General features: G+C 35.9%; 1 protein-coding gene across 3 annotated transcripts in view; it reads left to right on the top strand.

Moving 5' to 3' along the window:
- RAB3IP (RAB3A interacting protein) overlaps nucleotides 1-15,806 on the top strand; it is a 41,884-nt gene extending 26,078 nt beyond the window's left edge. For 2 of the 3 annotated variants that reach the window (XM_037514002.1, XM_037514003.1), the window contains exons 5-11: nucleotides 3,636-3,713; nucleotides 4,473-4,676; nucleotides 7,563-7,691; nucleotides 9,552-9,664; nucleotides 11,657-11,756; nucleotides 11,844-11,913; nucleotides 15,469-15,806. In XM_037514002.1, the coding sequence (XP_037369899.1) occupies nucleotides 3,636-3,713; nucleotides 4,473-4,676; nucleotides 7,563-7,691; nucleotides 9,552-9,664; nucleotides 11,657-11,756; nucleotides 11,844-11,913; nucleotides 15,469-15,551 (777 nt within the window). In that variant the 3' untranslated portion in view covers nucleotides 15,552-15,806. Of the gene's footprint in view, nucleotides 1-3,635; nucleotides 3,714-4,472; nucleotides 4,677-7,562; nucleotides 7,692-9,551; nucleotides 9,665-11,656; nucleotides 11,757-11,843; nucleotides 11,914-13,816; nucleotides 13,953-15,468 lie in introns of those variants that run through there. The other variant, XM_054696235.1, reaches the window with a different exon arrangement.
- The last annotated feature ends 8,822 nt before the right edge of the window (nucleotides 15,807-24,628 follow it).

Genomic DNA, 24,628 nt, shown 5'->3' with positions numbered 1-24,628 from the left:
TAACATGTAAGTTCAAATTAGCACTTAATTATGTAAGATGAATAATCTTGGAAGTAATTATACTTTGTAGCAAAACTGAGTCTTACAAGTATCAAATATAAGAATTCTAAATTATACATAATTTTTTTCTCCCAGTATCTCAGATTTTGAGGTATTATAGAATGAAGTCTGTTGAAAGAATTCTAAATAGTTTTTTTTAACATGGAAAAAAGGTAATTTTAAGGTGGTTTCATTTTTTTTGATAGTCAGTTTTAGTAAACTTCTGTGACGTTTGTTTTTTCTCCATAATGCTGTAAAGAATATAGTGCAAGTTACTATTTTGCCTGTCAATAAAATGAAGTATTAGATAGGCCAAGGAGTAATGCTGGAATTCAAATTCGTGATCTAAATTCTTGCTTTAAGTATTATGAAAACCATAAATGGCTCTTCCATTTGTCTTAAGCAACACAAAATTATCATTGAGGTCTCTCTCGATACTCTCTATCCACACTGTTCTATTTTAAGATTGCTAGCACCATTTTCCAAGTCTATCATTTCTTACCTAGACCTGTAGATACCAAACTTTCTGATCATATATGTGATCAGTAAAAAAGATTTTAGCAAATGTCTTCATTATGATGTAGATACCTAACATTTACTGAGATTCCCTATGTGCTAGGCACTATTTTACAAGCCTTAGTTTTTATTCTTATAAATTAATATGTATACTAAGATGCGTAACATTTATATAAACTATAAAACAATAACGTTTTAAAGAGTGAGACAATAATAAAAATGTTTAAAAATTTATACTAGTACAGAATTTTCTTCTCACTAAAACATATGGTGTGTGTATTTATTTAGTGAGAGGAGTGAATATGTTACCTTGTTTTTGAAAATCTTGTTTTAACAATTTGTGATCCAGATGGAGGTCTGGTCTATGTTCCATTTTTGAAATGAGATGTAATGATGCTGGTAACTCACAGTTATACTGATCCAAGTGAAAGAAGTACATCTTTCCCTGGATTAAATTATTGTACTAAAATTTCAGCTCCATTGCTGGTTATGTGAAGATTTTTCCAGAAGTTTTCCTAGTGATTCTCTGTCTTCTCTAATACCCAACACACTGTTTTTGCAAATTAATTAGCAGATGTTGAATTTAAACCACAGTTAAAAAAAAAAAAGCACCATAATTTGAATCACTGTTAACCAGATGGGGGGAAAAATCTGTTTTCAAGTATAAAGACTTGAATGTTTGTATATATCTGAGATCTGTAAGACTACAGCCTGTAAGATGAAACTAGTCTGAATCTACTTCTGTATAATCTTGTGGGCCAAAATTGGTTTGTACATTGTTAAATGGTTTCAGGGGTTAGAGGTGGATGGGGATCTTTTGGAAAAGAGTATTTTGTGACATCTGACAACTATATCAAATTCAGATTTTAGTGCCCATAAATTTTTATTGAAATGGCCACACTCTCTTTCTTATGTATTGTCTGTGGCTGCTTTCATACTGCAAAGTAGAATTAAGCAGAAAGCCAAAATTGCTTACTCTCTGGCCTTCTATAGAAAATGTTGTCAACTCCTATTTTAGGCAATAGTTATTTCATTTCCAGCTTCAGAATGATAGTGTGACAGAAAAACTTTTTTTTTTTTTTTTTTTTGAGAATCAACCTTTTGATGTTAATTTGCAAAATCCTGTGTATTGTCTTTTTAGATACTACTTCTGCCTCATTGTAGCTCTCTTCTTTCCTTTTGGAATTCCTGTTGCATGTATGTTTTACCTTTTCACTGTATCTCTATATCTGTGTGAGAAAGGTCACCCCAAATTCCTGCTCCTTTGTTCTTCTGGGTCTTGGTTTCCTATTCTTTACTAGTTTGTTAGCTTTCTGATGCTTTCAAAGATGATTTAAAAAAACTTTGCCCAGCTTTTCTGGTTGTTTTCCACAGAGGGTTTGGTCTGAGTTGCTTAATCTCCTGTTAATAAAAGCATAGTGCATCCATCACAGAAGTTACTTCTTTGATAGTTAAAATAGCATTTGTCTGGAACGATTATTAGCTATGTTTATTATTTTGGAAATAACGGTCAAATATTGTTTTATTGACAATGACTTAGCACAGAAAAATTTAGCAAATCTGAAGCATTTGTTATTTTTTTAAAAATGCTTATCTCGTTATTAAATTTGACAGCTCCTAAGGACAATGACACAAGATAACCAGCATAGTTGTGCACACAGTTTCATAGTTAATCTCATCTCATTTTAAAGTCTTGATAGTAAAGCTTCTCTTGTTAGACTAATGTGATCTGTAAATTCATGTTCATGGCACATGCAAACTGAAATTCATCACAATACTGTAGAAGCAGATGAACAAGAGGAAGTGCCAATGTGAAACTGTGATGTGGAGAATTTCCACTCTTGCACAGAACAGCTTACCTAGCGAGGTTGCCATTGTCAAACTCTTTATTAAATATATCTTTGCTGTAGATTTCCTCCTTCTCCCCTCCCTCTCATCGCTTTTTCCCTTCCTCCATCTCTTCTCAAAAACTGTACATTGAAGTTCTAAAGTACTGTTCTTACATCCCAGGGGATTATCTCAAGCACCCTATTGTTAAGGATTTTTAAGGAAGAGAATGGCATGATCCAACTTGTACTTTAAAAACATTACTCTGCTATATGGAATAATTCCTACAAAGGACTGAGGATGAACATAAAGTTTCATATTACACTTAGGATAACATCAGGAATTCCTTCTCTGGATGATACTTAATGAGAATGTAATCAGAATGTAAACTCTGTAAGAGCAGGGGCCTTGTCTCTTCCCAGTGGATTGTCAGCACCTGGAACAATACTTCACAGAGATGTCTTCAGTATTTAAATATTATATGAATAAAAGTCAGTTACTAAGAAATTAAGACCTTACTGAAGGGAAAATTTTGATTTGCTTTTTTAGATTGCTCTCACATGATCTCACTTAATACCATTTTGTGAATGTTTTTATTGGGAGAGCTAAACTTTCTCAAGCTGTCATTCTAGTTAAATTGCAGCATTGTTGATGTGCTAATATTCTTGCTTGTACCTCCTGTTTGTCATTGCTGTGACTAATAATATGAATATATGTTTGTGTGTGAACATGTGACTAAAACCTGAACCACACAGGAGCTGAGTTTGACATGTGGGTCATGTTTCCCTTCACACATGCAAAAACCTCAGCCCAGCATTGGTCAGAATGACTAAACACAACTTGGCTGCCTCAATGGTAATAGATTGTGAAAGAAGTTACCTGTTCTTAATTCCTAGTAGTTTGTCTCTCTGATGACAACTACTGCTTCATTAGTTGACATTGAATACTTATTTTGGGCTGAATTTTGATAGTACAGTCATGCATTGCTTAACGAGATTCTGATCAACAGACCACATATACAATGGGGGTTCCTATAGACTATTAGCTTAGGTGTGTAGTAGGCTGCACCATCTAGGTTTGTGTAATTACTCTCTGTGACATTCCCAAAGAACATGATGCATTCCTCAGATCCTATTCCTTTAATTAAGTGACACATGACTATATCTTTGCTAAAAGTCAGATAGTTGAGATATTTTTTTGAAAATAAATGCCTAATTCTTTTTTTCCAAAATGTGAGATGTTGACTTTTTCAGGAAGCTCATAAGATGGTGAGAGAAGCAAATGTCAAGCAGGCAACAGCAGAGAAACAGCTAAAAGAGGCACAAGGAAAGGTAAGTTTTTGCTGCTTTTAATTAGTATTAAATGTAAATAAATTAGTGATTACTGTTTTAAAGATACCCCAACAATATTGGATTTCTTGCTGTAAAAGTAGAGCTTATTTTAGCAGATTTGGAAATTATAAAGATGAAAACAGCCACTATATAGATATATTTGTGACTTTATTTAGTGTCCATATATGTTAGAACCAGATGGTCAAAGGTTTATTAATTGCATGTATCATTAAAATGACTATATAAATAATCACATATTAACGTAATATTTATTTTCTTAATTCACTGGAAAAAACCCACCAAAATGTTACTACAGTTTACTGTTTTAGGAATAAAACTGCATCTAATCACAAGCTATTATATTTTGAAGATTTTGAATATCTACATAAATTGTTAAGATATTTTGATAATTTTTGAAATTTAACATGGTGAATAGCAGTCGAACCCAAACGGTGTAGAAACACACACAAAAAAAACCTTGGTTTTACTTAGCAGGAAATACAAATTAAACTTATGTTTCATCTTTTTTTTTTTTTTTTTTTTTTTTGTGGGATCCTCGCAGGCGGCTGGGGAATGAACCGGCACTGCAGAGGCTGTGGGCAGCCTCGCAGCCCAGCGCTCAACCGCTGCGCCACCAGGGGAGCCCCCCGCCTTTTTTTTTAATGTTTCATCTTGAAAGGAAAATGTTTCAACCAAATTGCTAACATTTAGCTGCACCTGTCATAAAGCATTTGGGACCTTGTTGAATTTCTTTTTAAGATTGATGTACTCCAAGCTGAAGTTGCTGCGTTGAAGACCCTTGTATTGTCCAGTTCTCCAACATCACCTACACAGGAGCCTCTGCCAGGTGGAAAGACACCTTTTAGAAAGGGGCATACAAGAAATAAAAGCACAAGCAGTGCTATGGGCGGCAGTCATCAGGACCTCAGTGTGATACAGCCAATTGTAAAAGACTGCAAAGAGGTAACGCGCCAAGGACAGTCCCCTCTGACTCTGTTGATACTTAATAATTTTCATCACTGAGGTGTCAGTTATGATCTTTGCCAGCACAATTTTTAGTACAAAATAGTCAGTATTAAGATGGGGGAGGCTTTATCTAGAGCTGGCTGCTTTCAGGGATTCTGCACTTCCATTCTCTACCTGGCTGACCTTGGAGTACCTGCTGGAAACTTGGTAAGTTTCTTAATCTCGATATTTCATTTAGGGAGCAAACTGCCATGTGCTGTATAAAGGAGAGTGGGTGGCTTTAATGATTTGACATTTATCGAAATGTTAATTATATGATATTAATTTATTTGAAATTTATTGTACTCTAACAAAATATGAATATAAGAAATGTGTGAAAATTGGGTGACTTTCTTAAAGAATGGTGTGTTGTTTTTACTTAAATTCTAGGAGAAATAGTTTTATATCAGTAAGGAAGTAGCCCTGGAATAAATTTAGATAGTTAATATAGAACTAATGATAGGAGCTTTATCACTTTATAAGATTCAGAGATAATTGAGATAAGTATGGAAATATTTTGAATTGTTTTGAGTAAAAATTGTATCATTGTAAATCTTTTGTGTTTGCATAATCATTGCATACTATGCGCAGATCTTTCCAAGGTGATTGAGTAGTCAAGGTTCTTACCTTTTAATTGAATAACATTTTGTTATTATAAAAAAAAATGCTAGTGAGGGATATCTCAGTGTGACTAGATTTAAAATTCACATTGGTTTCTGTTAACTATATAAGAAAATTTAAATCATAACTTTAAATCATAATTTAATCATAACCTTTTTAGTATTTTTTAATTTAAATTTTAATTGCTTGTACAACTTGTATTTTTCCTGTGGTTTCTCAGTGTGTGTAATTACATTTTTTTTTCTATTCATGCTATGAGCTTTAAATATTTTGTCATAAAACATTTTAAAGTTTTGCCTTTAGTTTATGAAATGCCTTAAATAAATAGACAACATATTCCTATACTTCAAAATAATAATGTTTTGCTTTTCAGATATATCCTGTATCCTAATGTTTTATGAAAAGCTTGTCAAAAAGTTATTAAAGAAAATCCATAATTTGACTTGTGTAAGTCTTAGGAAAAAAGATGTAACAACTGATAGAAAGTAAAGCATGTCCATGTTACTGTAGAAAATGTGATTGGGGCATTCAGTCATGCCTTCTGTTACATTTCTTCTGAGAGCATTTAAAACATGCATGCATGTGTGCATACACACCTGCGTTACACAAGGCTTTGATAGCAAATAACGTAGATGTGAATTTAAACTATTTTTTTGCTCTATCTGGAACCTTGGGCAGGTTGCTTTATCTCCCTCAACCCTAGTTTTCTTTCTTTTTTTTTTTTTAATGAATTTTTTTTTAAGATTTATTTATTTATACAAGAACGGGGGTACAGGCCAGAGGCACGAGAGGGTGAGAGAATTCTCCAGAGACAGAGTGGGGAGCAGAACAGGCAGAAGGACCAAAAACACAGCTGAGGGGAGCAGCAGGCGAGACAGGAGAGGTCTGCCATGCAATGTGGGAATCTCCCTGGCCGGTTGGGAATTGAACCTGCGCTGCAGAGGCTGCAGACAGCTTCTGGGCTCAACACGCTGTGCCTCCGGCAAGGCCCTCAACCCGAGTTTTTTTAATCTATAAAACGGAGATTATATTATATGTCTTGCACAGCAGAGAGGATTAAATGTTGTGAAGTGCTTACCATAGTTTCTGGCACAGACTTAGTTCTTTATAAATTGCTTTGATTACTGCCTTTAAACTAGAATTTTTTCTTAGAAAACCACTTACCTGCTTTGGGGTTTTTGTCCATGAAAGGACAAACTTTACAAAGAAGAATTTGAAAATATTAATGTTACTTATCTACTAATATTTATATCCTTTTGCTTTTAGCATGATTCAAGGAATTTATGGATTGGAATGGGGAAAAAAATCACATTGAGATTGCTCTTTCTATACTTTAAAAGAAAGGCTATAGGAAAGCTTGGGTATGCTCAGCTTTCTGTTAATTTGATGTGGACTACCTGCACATCTGATTAAGCTACCCTGGAGGCTGTGGCTGTAGTGACTGTGTTTATAATTTGTGCAGTGCTTCTGGAGAAGAGTTGCTGCAAGCTGTAGGAGGTTGCGGGATATTGCTCTGTGGGTGGCTTGGTACAGCTTTGAATGTTGACAGATGGTATTGAACTGGCTGAAGATAGCTGAGAATCTGAGGGGGAAAGTTTCTTAAAGGGCATTTGGAAGAGTAAATAGAATAAGAAGGCAGGTGTCAGCCTGGATTATTGTTAATAATTCACATCGTAGTTACTGGGTGTTGATATGCCAAAAATATCTAAATAAATGTTATATTTCACGACAGTCAATTTAGAAGTCTGTATGCTTCTTTTAGTATTGCTGCTTACACAGTAAACATTTTGGAAATGCATTCAGGGACTAGTAGGACAATTAGTGTCATTTTTACTGCAGATTACATTTTACGGTTTAGTCAATTTCAACTTAGTGAAATACTTTAGCTTCAAATTACTTTTTGATTATTTCAGTAGAGGCTTGTCATCATTGTTTATATTTAGAACAGTGTGTGTATGTGTCTGGAGAAGTTATCAACATTTTGGAGGAATGTGGGATGATAGTTGTGCCACTGGGCACCATTGAAAGTGGCTGATTCGTTATTTGAGAATTGTATATTTAAAAGAATATTGCTACCATGTGTCATGATTAATGAAGCATGCTTCAATTCATTATTTTAATGTAGAGTATTCCTTTTTCAGTAATGCTTAAGTTTTGGTTTTATAAAGCGATTTGTGTTTGTACTTTTAAAAAAGTTGTGTTTTCTTTTGGTTTGTTTCTCAGGCTGACTTATCTCTGTATAATGAATTCAGATCTTGGAAGGATGAACCCACAATGGACAGAACATGTCCTTTCTTAGACAAAATCTATCAGGAAGATATCTTTCCATGTTTAACATTCTCAAAAAGTGAGGTAATTAAAAAAAAAACTTCAGTAGGGGAATGCATTAGACTTGTTCCTGTACCGTACACTAAATTATGTTAAATATCTTAATATCTTAAATAATTATTACTATTAAATTTATTATTAGTATTAAAATTCAAATGATTTCTTCACATTCAGTTACTGAATATCTTCCCTTGTTTGAGCAGAGGATCATTCACATTGAAGTGTGTATTGCATTGGAGTGAAGTATTAATTATGTATTAGGGATAGGACTTATTCTTAATTCTCAGTTCAAGGTTCAGTGTAAGTAGTTATAGATGATTCTATACACTTTGATGCGTTCATTGGTCTTATTTTACATGAAAAAATGATATTCATCTTTAAAATGGGAAAAATGCCTTCCTTGCTTTTGTCATGGGGTCAAGAGAATAAAATGAAGTGAATTAAAACTTCAAAAAAATGTGAAGCACAACACAAATGTAAGATCATAATTTTAGTTTGTTCTTGTGAAGTTTGTCTCTGAATATCTTGTCAATCATTGTTTAATACGTTTAACCCCAAGTTCTTATGTTAAGTCTTTAGAGTATTTAATTATTATTTGTAAGGAGAAGTTAATTTGAACAGCAAGACTTTTGATATGTAGATACTTTACTCTTTATGACTCTGGGCCTGGTTTCAGGTAGGCTGTTAGTATTAGTAATCTTGTCAGATCAAAGTAGTTTGCTTATTTTATCGGTTATCAGCTGGTACCATCTCCATTGGGCATTTAATATTTGATCATTCAGTTAATTCTTTTGTAGACGCTCTTGTGCACATAAATACCAGTTCAGAAAATAGAGTGCTATAATCAGTATATATTGTTGAGTGATCTATATGTATGTGTGTGTCCATGTGAGTTTATATATTTGTATTGTGTATGTATGTATGTATGCATGTACATACATACACACATATATACATACATACCTATACACACATTTTAAAACTTGTGTATATACATAAACACATATGTTTTTAAATTCAAGAAACACTGTTTTATAACAGGTTGCAGGTATGTATAGCTTTGTAGTTTGACATCTGTATATGCTACATCATGATCTCCACCAAAAGTCTAGCTTCCATCACCATCATAAATCTGCCCCCCTTTACCTGATCCACCCACCCTCTATCTCTGGTAATTGCCAGAAGCAAATGGTAATTGCTTCTGGCAATTACCAATCTCTTTCAGAATCTAAGAGTTCGTTTTTTTTTGTTTTGTTTGTTCATTTGCTTTCAATTTCTTCTACATCTGAGTGAAACCACATGGTATTTCTCTTTTTCCATTTGACTAATTTCATGTAGCATAATCTAAATGCCCAGCCATGTCACAAATGGCAAAATGCCATCTTTTTGTTCTTCCAATTGCTGAGTGTAATCCTGTGTATTTATGCTACATTTTCTCTATGTAATCATTCTTCCATAGGCATTTAGGTTGTTCAGTATCTTGGCTAATGGGAATAATGCTGCAGTGAGCATAAGAGTTCATATGACCAATATTAAAAAATCATCCCATTTATCTGGCAAAATAAAGCACTAGAATATTCATTCCGAAGTCACATTAACAGTGGATGCAAAGTATGGGCTAGGGGTGGATAGAAACTGAAATTAATGCCTTTAACGCTCTTACCGATAATAAGAAAAGGTATTTAACTATACTGAATTACCTTTTGTAAGTACTTGAATTATAAAAGAATTCAAACCAAGAGTATGTGATTTCATTCTTTTTTTATTGATTAAGGACAAACTAGTGGAACTTGGGAAGAGAGCAATTTTATAAAGGAGTTTACTGTAGAATAAATTTGGCTATTTTTATTCCTGGTGTGTCTAATACTTTTTATTTTTTTAAAGTTGGCTTCAGCTGTTCTGGAGGCTGTGGAAAACAATACACTAAGCATTGAGCCAGTAGGATTACAGCCTATTCGATTTGTGAAAGCTTCTGCAGTCGAATGTGGAGGACCAAAGTATGTATTCAAAACTATGTCTTCTAGACAGTACTGAGCTCTAAAATATTTATGTGTTGCAGTTATTTAATTTTTCTATTTTTTATCATTGTTTTATGACCTTCATGAACTATTAGATCTAGACAGTTACTAAAATCACAGAAAAGAAAAAGACATTATGTGGATCCTGAAAAAAGTACACAGTACCGTCTGTGAAATAGTCTTATTAAAAGAAATTGAACCTGAATCTGAATAAGCCTTCTTTTTTCCATCAAAATTTAGTTTTCCCAACTTTGCAGGTGGTTAAATTTCTTGTCAGTTTTCTGTTTAGACTCTGTGCAGTCCAAAGACGAATCCCAAGATAGGGTGGGACATTGTATTTCAAATTTAGCAAAAAAGGAGTTCAAACATATATGTATGTGTGTATGTTCTCCAGGTAAACCACATATACCATACATGCCGTATTACATTTTTTAACCATAATATTATGACCTATTAATGGATCATGAAATTAGTGGGTCATGAGTAGGGTTTGTTTTATGTTCTTGTATAGCAGTGTACACTTGGTTGCTAAGTAAAATATTTCTTCCTGAGGGTTGTTGTCAAAATTAATTTTGGAAGACAGTGAAATTAGACCAAATGTTGAGAACAGGGTACCAAAAGGACTTGATTAGTCTTCTCCTGCTGTCATATAAAGGACTACTCACCTTGGTAAATGGTCCGTCTTCCATATGTGAGAGATGTTTTGCAATTACAAACCTTCAGAAGTAAATTCCTACATTTCTTAGCAAGGCCATCTTTTCCACCCACACATATATGCATTTGAAAATATCAGCTAATGAGATCAGTTAAAGTGGATTTATACAGTGTTTTAGTAAAATAAGTATATAGATTAGGTTTAGCCAACAATTTACCTAGTTGAAGGGTATTGTACTTGTGGTACTGGGACTGGAAGCCCAGGTTTTTGTAATGCATATTATGTGGAAAAAGCTTATGCAAGATACAGTCCTTTTTTATGCAGTGTGATGTGTGGCCATGGCCTAGGCTCTTGTGACTAGGTAGTCACTAAATGAATGGTGTGATGCCGCAGGAATTTTGAGGAAGAGTAAACCATTCCATTGGTGGTGATCAAGAACTGTTCTTTTGCTAATAAAGGAACAATGACTCAATCTCTTTGAAAATATAAGAATTCTGTTGTGATTTCAGTGTCCACTTCCAAAATTATCCTTTTTAAAATACACACTCTTCATGTATTTCCTTAACCTGAAGGCACATCTATATCATAATCAGCAGGCAGGTGGCTCATTCTTTGCTGTCATTGTCTCTGTGTACCAGGCACTTGCGTGGTGCCAGGCATTAAAAGATGAATAAGACATACTCCCTGTTCCCAAGAGATGTACAGCTTAATTCCAGCCAGAAAGCCCTCATAATAAATTTTGGATGTATAGCATACAAAGGATGTGTGTTTAAATGTAGTATTTATATAATTATTAAGATTCAGTGTTTTTGCACAGTGGCTTATTCCTTTCTGTTCTCAGGCCTCGGCGCCATATTAAATGCATATTAACTAGTCAAACACAACAAAAGGTGTATCATCTGGAAGCTGTTATCCTCCAATCTATCAGTAACATGTTTTGAGACTTAACCAATTATCTTTAGGTTTCTTCTAAACTGAGAAGTTGAAGTTTAGATGGAAAGCTGAGAGCTGCCCTGCAGCTGATTTCTCAGTTGTAAATTCACTCCAGAATAGACATGTATTTAAAATATTTAGTTGCTATTTCTAGAACCATTCTTAATGTTATAGTATTAAGCTTCTGTTAGAATGCAAATCGCATGAGGGCAAGGTCTTTTTCTTTTTCATGACTGTAGTCTAGCACCTAGAACAGTGCCTGGTATGTATATAGTAGGTTTTCAAATATTTATTGTCTTACCGAATGAATGTGCAATTGTATGGAAGGCAAGGGGGGAAATGGATTTAATTATAAAAAGCTAAAATGTATCATTATTTTACAGAAAATGTGCACTTACTGGCCAGAGTAAGTCCTGTAAACACAGGATTAAATTAGGGGACTCAAGCAACTATTATTACATTTCTCCTTTTTGCAGGTACAGGGTAAGTAACTTCACCATGAATTTTATTACAACTCACTTTGAGATGAGACATTTGACTATTTGTGACATGTTTTTCCTTTTGGCCTAGATCACTTCTGTGTGTAACTTTTTTACATACATTCGATATATTCAGCAGGGACTTGTAAAGCAGCAGGATGGTGAGTGTTCTTAATTATAAAATGTTTACATAAAAGTTCAGTAAGAAATATAGAGCAAAGTAATGTTCAAATAAGTTTTATTACTAGTACATTTAAATGGAACCACTTTTGTGTTATGTGGAAAATTTGGGAACAAGTCTCTTTAAAAACATATTTAATCCTTGAAAGACATTTTAAATCCACATATAACCCATGTATATGTGGATTTGCCTCATTTTACTAAATGAGGCAACCCATTTGCCTCATTTTACTATAATTTTGAATTTTAAGAAAGACCAATTTTAATTCTTAATGGATATATGATAAATCGGATGGTAACTATAAGGAAAGTACAAAGTTCACTGAATTTACTCTTAAAAATAAATATGAGCAAACTCTAGATGTGCTCAGGTTTATTTTAAATAGTGCAAATCACAAGACCTAGCAATAAACTTTTTTTTTTATATTTTTTATTTTTTAAATGTAAATTAATAAAGCAGTCAGGAGAATTCTGAATGAAATTAGGAGGACTGTATTTTTCATTTTTGCATAAAAGAACTGGGATGTAGGCCAGAGGTACAGGGATGAGAGGATTCACCAGAGACAGAATGGGGAGAACAGTAGGATTGACTGAAATACACTGCTAAGGGGAGCAGCGGGTGAGACAAAAGAGGTCTGCTGCACCATATGTGGGATAACTACCTGGCCAGGGATCAAACTCAGGCCTTTGAGGTGATAGTGCTGAGACTTAACACCTAGGCCACTAGGTAGGCCCCCAGAGGACTGTGCTTTTAAATCAGCAGAACCATACAGATGGCATATCCAGAGAAACCAACCTCAGTGTAATATTTTTATTTAAAAAAATTTTTTTAAAAGATTTATTTATGCATACAAGAGCTGGGGTACAGACCAGAGATGCAGGGCGTGAGAGGATTCACCAGAGACAGAGTGGGGAACAGAACAGGCAGACTGACTGAAATACACTGCTGAGGGGAGCAGCGGGCGAGACAGGAGAGGTCTGCTTAGCCATTTGGGTTTCTTTCTGGCCAGCCGGGGATCGAACTCGTGCTGCAGAGGTTGCGGATTGCTTCATAGTGCAGTGCTTAATCCCTTGCGCTACCAGGGAGGCCCCTCAGTGCAATATTTTTAATATAGTCAATCTGTTAAATACCAGCCATAAAAACTAAAATAACTTGATAATTATAAAGCAGTGTTTCTTGAGTACATGTAGTTGTTTTAAAACAGAAAAGACAAATACTAGCAGAGGGGTCAGTCCATGCCAGGTTCAAATTTGAAGTTGTGGGATATTTTCCTATTTGTTTTTTTAGGCACTGAAAATATTCTTACACCAAAAAACTGTTAGATGCCTATCATCTTTTAATTATGTAAACCAGTGAATCTTAATTGTATGGAAAAATTAGTCATGCTGATAAAAACTTAGTTTAGGGCCTCCCCAGTGGCGCAGTGGTTGAGCGCTGGGTTGCAAAGCTGCCCGCAGCCTCTGCAGCACCGGTTCGATCCCCGGCCACCAGGTGAGGGTCCCACATGGCGCTCAGACCTCTCCTGCCGCCCGCTGCTCCCCTCAGCAGTGTACTTCTGTCCTTCTGCCTGTTCTGCTCCCCGCTCTGGCTCTGGTGAATTCTCTCACCCTCCCGTGCTTCTGACTGTACCCAATGCTTGTACAAATAAATAAATAAATCTTTTAAAAAAAAAAAAAAAAAAAACTTAGTTTAGTATTTCTTAAGCTCTTGAACATTGGAAACAGCCTATGAATTCCATACAATTAGACTCTAATGCCTAAAAGAATGGGGTGGAACTTCTAATTAATGTTGAATTTCAAAAGACTGCATAGCATAAAAGTAGTCTATATATCTATATCTATAATATTCTTTTTTTTTAAAGATTTTTTTATTTATGCATACAGGAGCTGGGGTACAGGGCAGAGATGCAGGGCGTGAGAGGATTCACCAGAGACAGAGCAGGGAACAGAACAGGCAGACTGACTGAAATCCACTGCTGAGGGGAGCAGCGGGCGAGACAGAAGAGGTCTGCTGCACCATGTGGGTTGCTCCCTGGCTGGCTGGGGATCGAACTCGTGAGGCAAAGGCTGCAAATTACTTCATTGTGCGGTGCTTAACCCCTTGCGCCACCAGGGAGGCCCCCTATATATATAATATTCTTTATGACCAAATAGTATTGAAATCTTTTTGAAAACCTGTTGGCAGATAGTTGGTTAAAACTGGAGAACAGATGATTTAAGTTAAATTGTCAAGCATACTTTTTTTCTTCTGAGCAAAATGAGTTTTTGTAGGGAAGACTATTTCCTATTTTCATGAAGTATCTGTATGATGGTGATGAAAACTGGTATCTTCTCTGGTTTCCATCACACTTCCAACTGACATTGTATTTCATGTGGGTTGGTAGTAATAAAATATAATAAACAGATAGAAATATGCTTTGTGCTCAAAAGAAGTTTGTTAGCTAAATCCAAAGCAAATTTCTCAGGCTTGATACTGTAAACATTTTGATCTATACGTATTTTTAAATTGAGGTGTAAGTGACTTATACCGTTATATTAGTTTCAGGTGTACAACGTGATGATTTGATATTTGTATATATGCTGCCAGATGATCACCAGAATATGTATAGTTACCACCGGTTGTCATACAGAGTTGCCGCTTTTTCTTGCAATGAAAAGTTTGAAGATTTATTCTTGGCAGCATTCAAGTATGCACTGGAGTCACCATGCTGTACATGCTGATGACTTGTTTATATTATAACTTTGTTTCTATATCTTAAACCCCGCAGTAATTCTTTGTTGTAGGGAATGATCTTGTACATAATAGGATATTTAATATCATCCCTGTCTTGACTCACTAGGTGCCAGTAATGAAAAATGTATCCAGACATTGCCAAATGTTCCCCTGGGGACCAGATGTCCCTTGGTTGAGAACTACTTATCTGAGTCAGTCTACTCGGATCCCGTGTCAGATGAAGATCTTTTATTGTGTGAAATACAGAACCAGCTTTTTAGAGGGGACTCATTAGAGATATTTGAAATATACAGATCATCTGCTGCATATATTTTTATTTCTAATTTGAACCATACCCAAACCTTTTTCTATTTAGCTTCACAAAGAATGTTACTGAGTTTTTCTGTTTTTTTCTTTTCACTTTGTGTTTGTTTTATTGAAGAGTAAAATGGCCATGATAAAGCAACTTAGCACAAGAAGATCCGTAAGTTAGATAATAACTTGAATAATGGAGCATCGAGTGTTTAATTACTTATGAAGGCAACAGTGCTATCCTTTACTTAGGAAACTGAAATGTCTATCTTCTGTTGGGCTAAAGTGATAGTCATTGATGTATAAAGCAAATAGCTATGGCAAAAGTGGTAAGTATTGCCTATTTTTGATAAAGCTGGGAAAAGGTTTGTGTGACATAGTTAGGCTTTAAGTACATTCTTAGAAACTGACCAATTGGCATTTAGCTAAGCTTAAATCTTCAATGAAATAGATTAAAAATAATTAAGATGTTATTTTATGATTTATGTGTGTCTCTTTTCTGTTTGTATAGTTGATCAGATGTTTTGGGAAGTTATGCAGTTGAGAAAAGAGATGTCATTGGCAAAGCTGGGATATTTCAAAGAGGAACTTTGATGTTCTGCCTGGGACTGTGCATGGACCTCCCTGAATAACTGGAAAATGGCTGACTATTTTTGTGGTTACTTGATATTTATTTCCAAGGAGATGGGCCCAAGACTTTTTCCTCTTTTGCAAATTACACTAAGTACTGTGATTATGCCGTGTTTGCTTATTCTTTAGTTGAACACACTATAAAGAATTACAGGTGTACTAGTGATTGTAATTTATAGTTGCAGAAAAAATAAGACAATAAATAAATGTTAGATTGAATGTGGTTTTGCTTTCTCTTCTAGGTCTGGCGTTAATATAGATCTGCTAATGTATTGCATTGTATTTTTCAAACTGCACAGTAGCTTATGAGAGGCAAAGAAGGCAGAGCAGACTAAATCAGCCTCTGCCTACCCATTAAAGTGGCTCTGTTTTTGTTTGTTTTTACATATGGGCTTCCAAAAAAGACTTTATATAAAGAAAAACTTCTGCTAAAAAATTTAGAAGTTAGTGTTTTATTCATTTTGTTCTCATTTAAAGAATCCCTGTATTAAATGTATTAGAAAACAGTCACGTTTTATCCTGGAGATGGATTTTTGAACATATTGAATGATAATACTTTATATCTACAATGGGCACTGGAAGGATATAAAAGCAAGGAGTTTGATGTGTGCTTAAGGGTACTTAAAAGGGTTGATACATGCAAAGATTGATACATGAAAGAATGATACATGCAAAGTATTCACTGATTGTAATACCACTTAAATAAGTTCCAAATTGTAAAACTGACATAATGTGGAGAATTTCAACTTTCAGATATTTTCTACTTAAATATGCCTATTTCTGAAACAAAAAGTGAACTTTTTTTAACGTAATTTTTTTTTAATACCTTTCTTGTTCACTATAAGGTTTTTTTTTTTACAGGATGTTAACATAATTTAACTGTTTGGGGATTAGTTTATTTACTTTTTGCTTTCCTAATGCTCTCATGAATATTCTCATGTTTATTTCTTTGGACATCATTGGGTAATTTCCTTTATGGAGATGCCTAGAAGTAAAATTGCTGGGTAAGGCAAAGTATATGTGATTTAAAAATGTTTTGATCTGCATTGCCAAATTGCCTTCTAGGAAAGTTGAACCTCTTTATATTTGCAGCAGCAGTGTATGAAAGAGTTGGTTTTCTGAAGGTGGCATTTTTTTCAGTCTAGTCTGAAAGGTTTCATCAAACTTACCTGTAGAAGAGTCAGTCACCAGGATGGATGGGAGTGCACAGACAAAAGGACATTTGAAAATGGTATGGTGTGGTAGAAAACATCATTACCAGACTCAGCTCATAATCTGAAATTGAACATGAAAACAACTTTAAAACTAGCATTTTTATGTCCTGATATTTTCCTAGGTGAGGGCATAATAAAATTTTTCTCAAACTTTCCAAACTTTAGATTTACCACACATAGACAAAAATTAAAAATACTTGGCGAAAGTACTTAAGTGAAAAAGAGAAACCCAGGAAATGCTATGAGAAATTTGGGGAAAAAAGTGATGAAGTGATCAGATACTTAGGGATTGCTTGTTGATGACTTAAAAAAGAGCATATAAAATAAAAAGTAAGACCAGAGAAAGTAAACAATAGAAATTACATATGTTTAACAATTTAAAAGTGTTTTGTTTTGTTTTTTTTAAAACAAAATCAACACATTGGGATTGGGAAGAGACCAGAGAGCTTATTGAGAATATATTAAAGTTTTTGTCTTGTTGGAGGTGAGAGAGAGATATCAGTGAAAAGTAAAAGAACAACAACAAAAACAAACAAAAAAAGTGGAGAAAGTAGTGATATGGATATAGACAAGTAAGATGGTGAAATGAACTCACCAGTGAAAAGATGATCAAAGTGGATATAAAATATATTTGTACATGAAACTTAAGTACATGAGTAATAAAAAAGGAAATCACCAAGAGAATACTAGTGTAGTTATGCTGTTATCAGATAAAATAGACATTAAGACAAAATTATTAGAGGTGAAAAATACATACATACTACATATTAAAAATTCATTTTGGGCCTCCCCTGGTGGTGCAGTGGTTGAACGCTAGGCTGCGAAGCTGCTCACACCCTCTGCAGCACCTGTTTGATCCCCGGCTGCCAGCGAGGGTCCCATATGGCCTGCACACCTCTCCTGCCACGCCTACTGCTCCCCTCAGCAGTGTACTTCAGTCCTTCTGCCTGTTCTGCTTCTCGCTCCGGCTCTGGTGAATTCTCTCACCCTCCTGCACTTCTGACTGTACTCAGTACTTGTATAAATAAATAAATCTTTAAAAAAAATTCATTTCACCAAGAAGACTTAATATGAAAATAGAAATAAATGATTGAAATAATAGAAATAATTAAAACATTTAAAAAGTAGTAAGGGCTGACGAATAATACCAAAATTTCTAAGATGTAGAGAGTAGTGCTGCTTGAGAAATTTTACAGCCATAAATCTTTATCTTAAAAATGAGCAAAACTGTCTAATTTAAAAAGTTACAGAACTGCAGGAAGATAAAGGAAGGTGATAAAAGCAGAAATGAAAGTAGAAAACAAGAATGTGATAGAAGATCAATAAAGCCAATGATTTAAAAAAATTCCACAAAATAGACAAAAGTTTTTCACAAGTTTATCATGGAGTAAAAGAGAAAATGCACAAAAATCCCTGTTGGGAATATTAAATTGGCATGTCACTATAGATACTACAGGTGTTAAACATAAATATTAAGAACAACATACTAATAGGTTTGAAATTTTAGGCAAAATCAAAAAATTCTTAGAAAAACATTTTTGATTAAGAAGGAATCAGAAGCCTGAGCAGTACAACTAACGTAGTAGTTAGAAATCTTTCCGCAAGGAAACCTCTAGTCATTGATGGCTTTACTACACCCTAAAAACATGGGTTATTTTAATCATATAAATTCTAACAGAGGGACTTATTTTGAGGGTGAAGCATTTAAAAGAGTGTGATTTTAGTGCAGAAATAGCCAAAATTGCCTGTGGAATAGAATAAGAGCCCTGGAGCTGACCCATGTGTAGTGTAAATTTTACATTGATAGAGAATGTATGATAGGTCAATGGTAGGAATAATGATTGTTAATTAAAATATTGTAGGAAAACTATTTGAAATTTACAGGATATTGTACCATGTGCCTTGATCTTTAAATTATAGCCTTTTAGAATACCTGTTATGTTCTTCTGTGTTGACATCTACTATCTTTCTGCAATTTATCTTTTCTGTGAATCCATTCTTTCAGTCACTTGTTCATTCATGTATCCATTAAACATACAAAGTGTCAAAAATGAAGTCATCAAAGGAAAATTAAAAATCAGATTTATTACTCATACCAAACATAAAACTTTTCATTTTTTTCCTCACTAGTTATTTTTTTTTTAAAGATTTGATTATTTATTTATACAAGCACTGGGTACAGTCAGAAGCGCGGGAGGGTGAGAGAATTCACCAGAGCCAGAGCGGAGAGCAGAACAGGCAGAAGGACTGAAGTACACTGCTGAGGGGAGCAGCGGGTGGCAGGACAGGTCTGCCTGCCACGTGGGACCCTCGCCCGGGGGCCAGGGATCGAACAGGCGCTGCAGAGGCTGTGGGCAGCTTCGCAGCCCAGCGCTCAACTGCTGCACCACCAGGGGAGGCCCTTCACTAGTTATTAAAAAAATAAGTAGGGCCTCCCTTGTGGCGCAGACGGTTGAGTGGCCACTCTGAAGCTGCCCGCAGCCTCTGCAGCACTGGTTCAATCCTGGCTAGCCAACGTGATACCCACATGGTGTGGCAGACCTCTCCTGTCTCGCCCATTGTTCCCCTCAGCAGTGTATTTTGGTCATCTGCCTGTTCTGTTCCCTGCTCTGTCTCTGGTGAATCCTCTCACCCTCCTGCGCATCTGACCTGTACCCTGGTTCTTGTATAAATAAATAAATCTTTAAAAAAAAAATAAGTGTTCATTCAACAAGATAATAGAAGACAAGGAGCAAAAGAGTCATTGGCTCTAACATCATAGGCCTTTTTGCGAAAGGAGGATAGGTTTTTAAGGATGTAATTTTATTAATGTGCAATTAGTATAATAGGTATGTCACAGGCTGCTCTAGGAATATATATTAAAACACATTTAACATTCAAAAATAGCCAATATAAGTAGTAATTAGAAAATATCCCTTTTTTTTAGAAGTTAATTATTTTTATTTTACTAAAAATATAACTTGCACCAAAGCTGAATATATAGCAGAAATTTTGTATCATTAAGTATCAGTCACAGGATAGTGAATCATATTGAATAAAATTGTATTCAAATTTATTTTCTACTATTGTTAGCACAGCTAATATAGTGAAAATGTTTATACTGAAATTTATTTTCTCAACTACATTTGTTTTATGGGTGTCAAAGAAAATATTTTGTGTGGACTAATACATTTAGATACTGTCTGTTAAGAATCCAGAATTAAATGAAATAGGCACAATAATAAACAGAATGACAGATGTCACTGTCAGATAATGTTAAGAAATTGCTGGAAGACCAGATGTGAATGGAATAAATCTTAGCCCAGCATATACAGCGGTTTGCTGCAGAAGAGGTTGAGACCATTCCATTGAGAAGACTCCAGAACGTCCTATAACTCAGTCAACAGATAGGAAAGAGGGCAAGCAGAGGGGCAACAACTTTGTTTGAAATGTCCTGAACTTTAGAACTTTTAATGTAGACAATATAGTTAAAATTATAGGTGAAACATTATGAAAATATAGGTGAATATCTTCCGGATCTTTCTTACTTTGAAAACATGAACTGGAAGCAAAGAAACCATAAAAGATAACTAAGCATAAAAGAAAATAAGTTGTGCTATGTTATAAATTGTTTAAAACATCTGTCCCTCAAAAGACTTATAAAAGGAAGCCAAACTATAAATCATTTACAAAAATTACAGTCATTAGTGTCAAGATCATGTACAGAAATTTACAAATCATGGCTTAAACAGGTCTGTCACAGAATTGGATTGCATATGATATGGGCCCATCAACATAGAGATTTTAAATTCTTTAATAATCAGAGAAAGCAAATCAGGACCACAGTGACATGTTTAACTCAACTTCAGTGAAACTCCCAAATCAATTTTGGGAGAATTTTAGTCTATAGAATTAACATATATTGCTGATGGGCAGATCAGTTGGTATATTTACTATGAAAACACATTAATTTGAAAAGTTCAATGTTTGTGTACGGATGACCCAGCAATTCCACTTTTAGGCATATGCTTGAGAAATACTTGCATGAAGTGCCCCAGAATCCATAATAATCTGGAAAAAGTCCAAATATTCATCTACAGAAAGGTACAATGTGTTCACACAATGTACTATTATATGGCAGGCAAAATGAATGAACATTAACGACATACAGCACAGCACCTTAGCATAGTCTATAACAAAGCAAAACCCAGGCGGCTATGATGTAATAATTTTTTCATAAAGCTTGGAAACTACTAAAACTGGGAAATTGCTTAGGTAAACAAGACAAGAATAGAAGCAATGATAAAGTTTAGGATAGGGTTATCTGTGGGTATGGGGAAATGAGAGGAAGAGAGTTTGGAGAAGTATGAGTCATTGTTCTGGTCCTTGGGTTGGATGATGGATTCATTTGTCATTAAAGACAAATATCTGAATGAATAAGAACTATGCACAAGTCATTGGTGGTATGGTATCAACCAAGGATCATGATTAGTCCAATAAAATATACCTGTATTCCAAAATACACAAGGTATGTCAGAACATGTAGGAGGTAAGTTTGACAGTAGTCATGGGAAAAGAGAACTTTTAAGGACACTTTGGAATCAGAAATACAGCAATGAGCCCTGAGTTACAATGACAGGAAGAAGAAAAGCCTCAAAGAAGCCAGACTTAAGGTGGGCTTGCTAGGAAAGACAAGGCAAAGGCTTCATGTGCTGATTAGGTTAAGGAGAGCATTTCTAAACAAAATATAAATGCCCACCTTACCAATTTCTTAAAAAATGCAAGAGTTTTTGATAGATTTCTATAGTTTCAGAGTTGAGGAGGGAGCCAGCCTAATGGAGAGAACTCTGGGAGATATTTGGGGGCCCAGTATTCTCTAGGGGGGCTCTCAAAAACCTGTGAGGTAAGGTAGGTCGCTACTCCTTTCTGGCCTCTTGATAAAAGCTGAATCACGTATTCCCCATGGTCTTTGCCACCTCTGCGACCATCCACAGCCTTTGATTAATCCTCTACTGAGGAATAGGGTCTGAGTCCATAAAAGAACCTGCATCCGCCCACCTACTCACACGATTATCATGAATCCTGTTTGTTTTGTGCATCCAAAGAGTTTAAAACTGGTTTAATTCAGATTTTTTTGCTGTAAGACAGTATTTAAAGAGAGTTCAAAGCAGTGTAAATGTATGTTTGTGTCTAATGTTCATACCAGAAAATAGTTCCTCATTTTCTTCATGGAATATAATACATTTACCATCTCAACAGAAAACAGAGTGTCTTGTTTTTGATATACAGACAAATAAAGACCCAGTAGTATCTGTAATTTTTATGTAGAATTTGAAAGAGAATTCTTCCTCACTACATTTATTCATTCACACATACTTGAGAGTTTTATATGTCAGATTCTATTATAGGTGTTAAAGCAAAAAGTGAGAGAAAGGGGTTCTCAGTACTCATGACCTTCCAGTCCAGAAAAAAATGGACAAAAAGACACACTTTAAAAGGGGCATAAGTGCTCTATAGATATTTTAAGTGGGGTGATGGCCTAGTGAGGGAATGAATAATTCCAATTGAATGGTAAAGAAAGGCCACATTTAGGAGGTGACATTCTTAGGCTAGGTTCTGAAGAGACCCAGATTTACAAAGTGAGGGGAGAAAGAGTATTTGACAGCTGGCATAAATCTACAGAAGAAATATATCTGGCATTGCAGTGAGACCATGTGGTAGGAAATTAGTGGTAGGACAAAATTGTAGTTTAGGCGGGGTTTGGACTATGTAGGTCTGATAAACCACAGTTGGGAATTTGGAGGTTGCTATGGCAGTTCTGGTCACAATTCTAGCTGATCCTTCTTAGCTCAGCTTTAGAATACTGGAATCTCCAGAGTTTTTTCCTGAGCCACTCTTCATCTAAATATTCCTTAGATCATCCTGTCTGACTTCAGAAACCAGGTAACACTAGCTCCTGACTACATCTCTTAATTCTTAACATTTTCCCTTCCTTAGCTCCAGGCTCTTGTATCCATTTGCCTACTCTGCAGCTCCACTTGCATTTCTATACATCTCAAACCTAACATGACCAAATCATCAGTTGCTTAAGCAATAATCTAGAGCTTATTCTTGGCTTCTCCATTTTTGTCACCACCAACCCTTAATCCAGTGCATCAGCAGGTCCGATTAACTTTCTCCAAACCTATGTCAAATCTGTCTACATCCATCTCCTCTCCTGCAGTAATCTCTTACTTGACATCCTTGCTTCCACTCTTGGCCTTTTCCAGTCACTGGCACAACAGCCAGTGATCTTTTTAGCATGTGACCAAAGGGTACTCGGACCCCAAACTGTGTAGGGGTACACACACGTAAAGGGGTCCAGCCATCTGCTGCACAAAGGCAAAGTAAGCAGACAGTGTGAAAGATTTTTTATTTTTAAAGATTGATTTATTTTTATACAAGAACCGGGGTACAGATGCTCAGGAGGGTGAGAGGATTCACCAGAGACGGAATGGGGAACAGAACAGGCAAACTGACGAAATACACTGCTGAGGGGAGCAGCAGGTGAGACAGGAGAGGTCTGCTGCGCCATGTGGGACCCTTGCCGGCCGGCTGGGATCAAACCCTCGCTGCAGAGGCTGCGGACAGCTTCACAGTGCGGCTCTCAACCGCCTGCACCACCAGGGAGGCCCAGTATGAAAGATTTATTTTATTTTTTTTTTTTTAAGATTTATTTATTTATACAAGCACTGGGTACAGTCAGAAGCATGGGAGGGTGAGAGAATTCACCAGAGCCAGAGCGGGGAGCAGAGCAAGCAGAAGGAGCGAAGTACACTGCTGAGGGGAGCAGCGGGTGGCAGGGGAGGTCTGCGCACCATGTGGGACCCTCCTCCAGTGGCCGGGGAGCAGCCGGGAATCGAACCAGCGCTGCAGAGGCTGCGGACAGCTTCGCAACCCAGCGCTCAACCGCTGCGCCACTGGGGAGGCCCAGTATGAAAGATTTTTAATAGATTAGTGTACATATAAGAAAGGATATTAGTTTCTCAATAAAACCTCCCAATTACTCATCCCCTTGTGGGAAATGCCTAACTAAATAAACACGCTTGCACTTGAAATGGGGTGACTGAGGCCTGAAAGCTTGGCCACAAGGTACCTTCTGCTGGGAACCACCAGAAAGGGGTTAGGCAGGTGAGTCAGAGCTGGAACAGATTTAGAATTCAAAATGTACCTGATAATCCACCAGGAAGTCAGGACAATGACTGTTACTGTCTGCCAAGGACTAGGAGCAGCCCCCCTGTGTGTCCCTCACCCATGTCTCTTTTCCAAGAGTTTCTGTGTTTCTCTTCCACATGTCTCCTCCAAATCCCTGCTGCATGTCGAAACCTGAAAAGCAAAAGAAGGGACCTACTTACCTTCTGTGTCACGTACATAGTCTGCTCAGCTCTGTTCCTAATTCCCTACCTCCTCTGCTCAGGAAGGCCTGCTCATACTGGGACGTGGATTCCAGGGTGGCTGCATCAAAGTGGGGGTAAAAAAAATGATCCTTCTCCTTCAGGGAGGTATGTATGTAACATCTTTAAAACAAAAATCTGTGATCTCAGCTTAAAGACCTCTAGTGGCTTCCACTGCACTTAGAAAAGCTGTCAAACTTGAGAGGAAATCATAAAGTTTAATAGTCGTAGTTGTTAGAGAAATAATAAAAATCATCTTTTAAAACAGTTTGTTTTTGATGAAAGAAAAAAACATAGAAATGTTTAATGTATACCTCCTGTAATATGTGGGGAAGACTCAGCATGATTGAGAAGCCATGTGGCTTAGCTGCGATTTTAAATAGCTGAGCGACAAGGGAGGTTAGGGTAAAAAGGG

Source organism: Talpa occidentalis, unplaced genomic scaffold (genome assembly GCF_014898055.3).
Source record: "Talpa occidentalis isolate TD23 unplaced genomic scaffold, MPIMG_talOcc4v2.1 talOcc4.16, whole genome shotgun sequence".
NCBI lineage: Eukaryota > Metazoa > Chordata > Mammalia > Eulipotyphla > Talpidae > Talpa > Talpa occidentalis.
Note: the sequence above shows the minus strand (reverse complement) of the source record. Positions and strands in the feature narration are given on the sequence as shown.